This window comes from Aptenodytes forsteri, unplaced genomic scaffold, assembly GCF_000699145.1.
Source record: "Aptenodytes forsteri isolate BGI_AS27 unplaced genomic scaffold, ASM69914v1 Scaffold81, whole genome shotgun sequence".
Lineage (NCBI taxonomy): Eukaryota > Metazoa > Chordata > Aves > Sphenisciformes > Spheniscidae > Aptenodytes > Aptenodytes forsteri.
The window spans coordinates 159580-168688 of record NW_008795259.1 but is presented as its reverse complement, the minus strand read 5'-3'; the positions used below and the strand labels follow the sequence as shown (position 1 = coordinate 168688).

The following is a 9109-nucleotide window of genomic DNA, read 5'->3' as shown; positions in this document are numbered from 1 at the left end:
CCCCCCCCCCCCGCCATTTCAACCGATTTTGACTCTTCTGTTGTTTTTTTACCATAGCTTTACTAATGTTGTTTCTGACATTGTCTTTCCTAGCGCATCATAGGTATATTTTTCGTATAAATTCTTATGTCTCTACATGATTCTGAAGTTATTTTCACTTTCTTTTACTCTTGGTAGACCCAAAAAAGAAAATTGCCTGAAAACCATCACTACAAGAAAATTAATAAATACACTTTCTATTAAGTAAAATTAACATGTTAAAATTAAGATGCTTTCAGAATTCATCTCTTTTGGTAAGTGTTTTTTCCTGAGCCAGGCGTGACCATAAAAGAGGTATAAGTTTGAGGTCGTGTTAAGATTCTGAATGAAGAAACATAGCTCAGTTACAATAACACCCTTAATTTGCAAGTCCAGAAATAAAGCTTCCACTGAAGAGGAATTCTTAATTCAGGCCCATTTTCACCAAAGACGTACAAAAAATGTCACATCTGAATTATGTCCAAAAACTATTCAAAAGTAAGGCTCCTACCACAACAGAACCTTGCTTGCTAGCTGGGGATCCCAGACATACAAATGCAACAATATCATAAACAATATTATTTTATTTTGTAGCCATATAAAAGCACCTCTGAGATCCACTAAATCTGTGGAGGAAATTAACATGTATTGGTGGCAGGCTCAAACTCAGAATTTCAACTTTTGATCCACTTACTCAGCACCCCAAACAATATTTTGATACTTGAAACAATCCTAAAATTTGGCTGTAAAAAACCCACTAATTTCACGTAAAAGTTGGAGATGCATGTGACTTTCATTTTCTTTTTATGCCTCCTGGGTAGGCTGATAAACTGCTTTTTGGAAAGCCTTTGGATTTTAAGGCTAACAGAAGGAAAGTGGAACCTGTTCTGAGGAACAGTGACTAAACCAACAAGCCTAATTTCTTTAAATACAAACCTGAAAGTAGAGATTGCATAACCAATGATCCAAGTCTTGAGAAATAAAATTTTCGATTTTTTGGAATCGGTCAACTGTGGAGTTGTAATGGCCTCTGAGGAAGGGACATTTAAATTTTCCCTCCAAAGCATTAAAATTGTTGTCACACAAGGGAAAAGCTCCCCATCCCACTTCTCGATCAATCCAAGTACGGGTCCCACGAAGAAGGAAGAGTTCAAAGAGGAGGACCATGCCTGGTTTCACAGCTTTTCTAGGTGGTAAAACCTAGCAAAGGAGGAAAAGAGATTTATTAGTTATAAAAACATCACAAGGGAACCAGCTTTCTTTTATCATATAAAGCTCTACAAACTTCATACCTTTGAATCAAATTTGCATGCTAAAACAATTAACAACTCTTCTCTTTCCACCAAATCATGTATTTGAATAATTTTCCACTCCGACAGAAAATGTTGTGCTTTTTTTCCATGCTAATTTTGTGATTTCTTTTTTTTCCCTTGGCTTTCTGAAAGTGTTCATTTTCTGTCTTTATTTACCAGCGGTGGAAAAATATTGCCACTAGAAAACTTTAAGACAGAGTAACAAACCAACTTGGGAATCTGAGGTGTCCCTGTGAGGGCTTATTGAGATTCACCACTGGGTTCTTCTTGCAGCAACTTTGGAGAGTTCATCCAAATACTCAGTGAGAATACTTGCAGGCTTGCTCCTCACTGAGTCATAAACTCTTCTCCACCCAGTTCTGGGAATGATATTGGTACACAATAGCCTTCCTTCTTCAAATTAAAGCAGGGAAACTCTTCTTGCAAAGTATATGAACCTCAGGGTAGGGTCAAAAAGGATTTTGAGATAATAAACTCTCAGCATACCAAAGACTGGCAAATACTGTTTACACCTTTCATAAGATAGCTAGAGATATTCTTCTGAGCAGCTTGGAGCTGTGGAAGAGGGTTACCAATGCCTTAGGGCCCTGGAGCAATTGTGTTCCCATGGCAAAGACTTGAAAATCAGGGGTGAAGAAACACTCTGAAGTAATGAATTTATGTAAATCCCTCCGTAAGATTTGCTGTGTGAAGCAATACAAGGTCATGGAGAAGAGGGTAGAAAAGGAAGCAGGGCAAAGACAAAGAAAAAGAAATCTGGCCCTATACCACAATTTTAACTGTTTAATTAATGTGGGGGTTGACCCAGGTCCTGTGGAACAGCTCTTATACATTCAAAAGGGCAAATAAAACAAAAAACATACAAAAGCTAGAACATGGAAGGTGATTACCATCATACCTTGGTTAACAGTTCTGAAGGGTAGTCACCTGGGGACAAGGGGAGCAAATACGTCAGCTACACCTCTCACACAGCAAAACATCTGCTTCACCACTGCTCCTACACATTCTCCTGGATTATAGAGAACTGGGACTGCCTAATCTTTTAAATAAACTATCTTGGATGCTTCTCTAATAGAGACATTGTCCTGTTATTTGAATGTTTTCCACCTTTTATTGTTCCCATTTCAGTCCTCAAAGTTCATAGCAGCAAATGCCTTCATACATTTGCCTTGCAGAGACTCCTGCTCAACCTTACCTTGCCTTCCAGTCAAGGCAGAGAAAGAGGAGCCTTTTCTCCTTCCCTCCTCCCTGTGAATTGGCATGTACTCCTAGAAGGCCACAATATTCAAGGGTATCCTCTAACTCCAAGTGTCCTGTAAGATATACCCTCAGTACTTTTTAAGACTCAGAGTAAGACCTCCAAATAGAAGACATCCATCCAAACTGATCACCCACTATTAAAAGCCTAAAATGCCAGTGTCTTCTTAAATTAGCAGTATTTCCTCAATCAGATGACATTCTACAGCTGATAACCAGCCACAAATCTTTACTGCTTCAAATATTTCTGCACATAAGTACACACCTCAATGCAGCTCTTTCTTGACTGATATTTTTAAATACAAGCATCACTTTTTTATACTCCTGATTGAACAATAGGCAAGATGATAAGCACAACTCAGGTACAGCCAAGCTTTTTCTCTCTCTTTTTCTGAAGCAGCTAGGGGATTTACCCATACCAATAACTGCTATGTTAGATGATACATGTTCATAGTTGTGCTGCATTCTATAATTTTTTTGAAGAGGTGAATATAAATTATTATTTTAATAATATGCCTTCCTGTTTTAAGTTATATATTGTGATTAGATAACGGCAAGAGAGAGGAAGTAATTTAAGGAAATCTTTTAAAACTATAAATATTGTCATTATTATGTAGGTGTACTTTATATTAATTATGTAAATATATTCTAAGACTTAGTGTAGGCTTAAAATGAAACAGAAGCATCTGTTGAAAAATGCCATAACCCTGTGGCAGCTGCTATTAAACCATTAACAGTATCAGGTTTCATTTAAACCAGATTTACCATTTTCTATAACAGCCCGTGGGAAAGCTAAAAACATTAGGCACAAATTACTGACAAAAGAGATCCTTAATCAAGCCATACATTTCATTTGGCTAGCTGGGTGCTAGATAGTAACCTCTGTGCTACAAATTAAAGGTGGTGGTTACAAGGCTATGATCAAAGACAATTACCTGCATTATTGAACAATCCCAAAGCATAAGCAGCTGAAATCACTGCCGTATCACAACATCCCTTTCGGTTTCTCCCTTGTTTCCCAGACTTACTCTTTTCTTTAGAGTTACTCAACAGTACACTATCTTCTGCCAGCCTGCCTATGAGCAGACAGTGGTCAAGCAGTTGGTGTAAGGGTAATTGTGACTATTAAAAATTAATTTCTTTGTTTCCTGCTCACATTTATTCTTCATTTGCTATAAGCTCCCACCCTGGACCTAGACTGCAAACTCACTCTTTGGGACTGGAAGCATCCCTTTGCTTACAGTTACAGGAGCTGGATGTTTAAGCCATGCCATGATCCAAACACGTAATGACAAAACATATAAGAAAAGTAAGGATTTTGTCACACACCGGTGTGCTACAAAGCCTGAGGCTGTAAGATTCATTCTGGGAGTCCTCATGCATGAACACTGGGTGTCTGACCCAGGTAGGACAGTGCCACACATCTCAGCGTACATGGTCAAATAAAACATACCTACCAAGTAAGAAATTTTTTTTTCTGTTGAATCCATACAAAAATCCCAGCCAAGTCTCTACCTGTTACTCTATGCCGGTGTGACAAGCATTCACGCAGGCGCCTGTGGGCTTTCATTTCCATCCTGACGGCCGCCGGGAGCATGATTTATACAGGGGAACTGCTGTTTAAGAAGGGACAGCCAGGCTGAAGCAGAAGAGTTTCAAAAAGGAGGCAGGTCCCCTTACCAGCCCCATGCTAAACCTATTCCCGTCGCCACAGTGAATGCGCATCTCTGTCACAGCCCGCGGTCCCACAGCCGCAGGGTCAGACAGCCCTGGGAGGGAGCTCGGTGGTGTGCCACCTGCCCTTCATTAGCCTCCTCCTAGGCCGCAAGCCTGAGAGCAGGGATCTGGGGCACGGCCAGCGCAACCCGTAGGCATAGATGCACAAAGGTATTTAGGCATGTAGCTCCAATTGAAATCCACAGCCCTTGAGCACCTGTGTGCCTCTGTGGGTTTGGGCTATCACGCTCAGGTACAGGGCAGGGAACAGCTCAGGTATTTAGAGGAGGAGGGGAATCAGTAATTGCGCTCTCTCGTACAAGACTCGGGGCAGTGCCTGGGATGGGCAAGGCGCAGGAAGCTCAAACTGACCAGTTTGTTTTGATGGACTGTTTTGTTTCTGAAGAAAAAAAAAAAAACAGCAGTTATATTTTCCCTGCTGGCAGCAACCTCTTTTGAGGCACTATTTGGTAAGTTAGTCCACAAGCCTGCACCAACACTGTTGATGTTCAAAGAGAGCATACTACGTAAATACAGCTTCCTGGGTTTTAATGAGTCTACTCTCTAGCACCTTAGCCCACTGTTTCTCCTTGCTCAGGTAAAATTTCCATTGAGGTCTGTGAGGTATATAGCCTTTTACAGTGCTATGAAAGCATCCAGCACCCACTTTTTACTGGTGTAATTTCTTCTGCAAAGAGGGATGTAGCAGAGAATAAATAATGCTTGCGTGTGCCTGCACAGGCGCAAGTAATTCTTCTTAGTCTGCAGTTAACAGTGTTGCATTTAATTGAATTAAATCATAGTGAACTAAAATTATCTCTTGCCACTATTTCTGAATTCAACTGTTTTATATCAGTTTTATTGTAATATATCTTACTTCCCCATATGCCACCATAATTTCAGCAAAGAAATCGTTTACTCTAGAGAGAGAATGAATTCTATTTGAATATTTCAATAAACAGTTCCAGTGTGAGGATTTTGGGGTTTCTGTCTGACTTACTCTTGGGCTTTAACCTTGTCAGAGAAGAAATAAACCTTTGCTTCACTCCTCTGCACCTTCAAATACTTTCATTTTAGAAGAAAAAGGACAAAAATTACATTACTTAATTCACATAACACAAAAATTTGACCACTAAACATGTGCAACTCAAATGGATTAAAGTTAATTATAATATGCAAAGGCAATTCAATGTTTACTTATTATATAGAATAATCTTGCAAAACACCACAGAAATTAACGGCTCATTGTTTCTGATTATGAAAACTGCAGCAAATGAAACTCACTGGTGTAAAACATGGGTAGAAAACCTTTTAAATAGGAGCAGTTCCCATCAAACTATTTCATTAACAAATAAAAAATTACTTCACTATGTAAAATGAATTGTGCTGGAGACGAGGCTGTTATTGCCAAAATAAGGTGGAGCTTTCACAACCAGATATCAAGCCCTCCCTCTTTACATGCAAAGCCAGCATACAGGCAGAGGGAAGGGCATTCTTGGGAAGTGTTTGGGTAACTTTGAAATTTATAAAAGGCCAGAAGAGAGGGAATAGAAACACGGACTGAGATAAAAAAAAAAATCATGTTATTAGGGTTTTCCAAAAGTCCTATCTATCATCAGAATGTCCTGGAGTAGGTGGAAACTTACTTCCCCAGCTTTCCATCGCTGCCTGTCTTTGAACAGGTATCTGAATACAAAATAACACACAAATCAAAGGACGACCGTGCAGTGCACTACCATTCATTTCCCCGTATATATGGGGTTTTTTTTCTATTTTCTGAAAAAGAGAACAGACCTTTCAAGCCTGACATAGGTCAAATGACTCCCTGACTCCTCTCCCTGCAGCTTGCAGATCTCCTTAAACCTTTATGCAGTACCACCATCTCCCCTGTGACCCAGTATCCCAGCCTCCCTGATTGTGGGGGAATATGGACCAGAAGCAGTTATGGCACAGCACACGAGCTCGGGATCACGGATGAGCCACACGGAGCACAGGGCAGCAGCATCTGTAAGCAGGCAATTTATTCACCACTCTCAGTCCCGCAGCAGTGGCAGCGAGCAGGATTTCTCCTGACACACTGTACCAAAGCACCCTGGCGCCTTCCCAGAGCTGCACCGAGTGCCTGGATGGAAACACCTCCTGCCCTCTTCCATGCTACCAGAGCAGCGATGATTCCCCACTGCCTCCCTTTCCTCTAGGAGAGATAACTCAGGGCATAGTTAACTCCAGCAGCATCACATGCGGCACGACTACCTTGCACCAGAGGACGAGAATCTGGCCTTTTATCTTCCCAAATACAGGGCAATAATGTTTGCATTCTGTGAGCTTTAGCCTCTGCATCTGTTGCTAATTGTCCTGGCACATCTGCTGCTAATTCTTTTCTGTTCTTTGACCAGCAGGGAGTAGTAATGTATGGTACAGCCACTGCTAGCCTCCCCGAGCATTTCTGGTGATATACCACCAGCCTGGGCGGATTCTGACCTCATCTTGTGAGGGGAGAAATTGTCTTTGTAGGAGGAAGGCAGGAACACCAGTTCCTTCTCCTGCCACTCCCGTCTCATTTATTCCTGAGCTTGATTCCAGCACTGTCAGAGCATGAGTTTCCTGGGATAACGTAGGCCACTGACACGAAACAGCAGACTATTTCTTTTGTGTCAAAAGGACATGTACTTTGCTCAGAAACCAGTCAGAGCCAAGGAGTCTCAGGAAGATGTGGCTCGTTCGGCACGCAGGGCTGAGTCACACAGCAGCACCACTCTGCCTGCCCTGGGCTCTGGTGCAGGAGCAGGCAGCTTTCCTCTCCTTTTTGCTGCACCAGCTGCTCCATCTTGGGTCTCTTTCCTGATGCTGTTCTAGATTCCCCATCACGCCTCGTGTAGCACAGTATCCCCTTCCTCCTTAAGCTTCAGTCCAGCCTGGGATACAGCAATGCTCCCTTCACCAGGGAAGCTGTGCCAATGTGGAGTTCACGCTCCTGCAGTATTTCCCAGATGGTCCAGACCTCTTCGGGCTCTGCTCTCTTTCCAGGGGCTCAGCTAACACCCCTCCAGCAAAGAAACAGGAAGACTGACTCTTGATAACAATTCCCCTTTTCCTTGTGTGCTCTGCTTAAAAATTGCATACTTAAACAGGATCACTTTTTTAAATTTTGCGGCATGAAGTACTCTTCCTATTTCTGTAGTACAGCTTTGCAACTAACCTGCTCATCCTGAGTTCACAGATAAATATTTAAAACATTAAATGCTTCAAAACCAGATATTTTAAGGAAAAAAAGTGTCTTCTGAGGATGTTTTTCTGGCTCCCACGACTTGTAGATATGGACCAAAACACGGCTTAAGCCCCTTTTCACAGTTCCAGGCTGCCAGCTCTGGTGAGTCATGGAATTGCTCTATTTTTTCACTCAACAGCATTTTTTGTTGGGGCGGTCATTTACTTTGCTCTTGGTGTCCTCTGTTGTTTGGAGCTTACTTGGAGCTAAGGATACAGGCAGGGGCTGCTGCATTCTGCCTTTCCCACTGATCTGCCCCAGATAATATATGACTTTTGTACAACTATTGTATCCAATGGCTCATGTCAAGCTCTCTTACAGATATAATTTCCCATTAGGTAGGGAATAGGCCATGGAGTGGTCCAAAATAAAAGCCTGTCCCTAGACACTCCTGATTTGTAACATATGTCTGCTAGATTTGCCAATGCAGACCACATACCTTACCCTAGTTAGATATGATGCATTATAATGTAGGCCACATTTCTGAGGTCTTTGAGCAGTATACATTGGTCTAAGCTGAAGGAGCACACATGGTACAGTCCAGCGAGCGTTTTCAAGAACTCCTCCACCAGAGCACATTGACTAGATGTCATATGAAATGTAACTCCAATTAATTACCGAAAACAAAACGTGGGGTAAATAGTAACCTTTTGCATATGTAAATCAATTGCATAATACTAAATACAGTAGATGCAATAGATTCTAATATGCAATGGCTTTGTAATGTCAGCACACCAGGCTTAATGAATCCCTTCAAGTCTTCCCACAGTGCTAGAAATGGAGCTTTCCGTGTTGGGAAAGTCCATCTACAGGCAGCAACGGTCTCCAGAGAAACCACCCAGCTGCAGCTCGTGGCTGGAACAAGATCTGTGCACAGCACAGCACTGGGCTGAAGGAGGTCCCCGTGACACTTCCTGCTGGGCCCACAGCAAGGAGAAAGACTCGCGGACTATTGAAGGTCTAGCAGCCAGCCAGAGCAGTGTGGGGCCCTTGGCCCCGTGGTGCAATCAGCACCCAGTGCAAGGGCTGCTCGCAGCATGCCGCACAGGTCTGTCCCCAGGATGGCACAGGGGTGTGACACAGCTGGAACAGAATTGCTCTGAAAACATGCGTTTTGAGGAGCTGTTGCAAAAAGACATTTAGCAAATAGCAGTCAAAGACCGAAACCCCAAACAAACTCAGATAAACAAAATAGAAGTAGTAATAAGTATGTGTTCCTGCTGTGTGAAAAAAACATCAAACCTGCAGTCTTCAAATAAATACCAGCGTCTGCCTAAGCTTAGTTCTTGCATTTACCAAAAGGTTCACGTAGCACCTTATCATCCCAACTACAAATAATTGCATCCAGGGAGAATTTAAGTGGCTCTCATTTTGAAAGTCCTCTGGCACTGCCAAGCATTATTACTTCCTATCTTTTTTCATAGTGTATCAAATTCTTATGTTATGTCCTATAAAGTGTCCTAGAGCTAAATGTTCTTCATCTGTGCCAGTGTTTTGCTCAAGAATAAAAGGGGGGGGGGGGGTGTGATAAAAACTT

General features: G+C 42.0%; 1 protein-coding gene across 1 annotated transcript in view; it reads right to left on the bottom strand.

Annotated features, from left to right (window-relative positions):
- LOC103898852 overlaps nt 1–9109 on the bottom strand; it is a 119750-nt gene that overhangs the window by 96601 nt on the left and 14040 nt on the right. Inside the window, exon 5 of the mRNA XM_009279218.1 lies at nt 955–1218. Within this exon, the coding sequence (XP_009277493.1) occupies nt 955–1218 (264 nt within the window). The remainder of the gene's footprint in view (nt 1–954; nt 1219–9109) is intronic.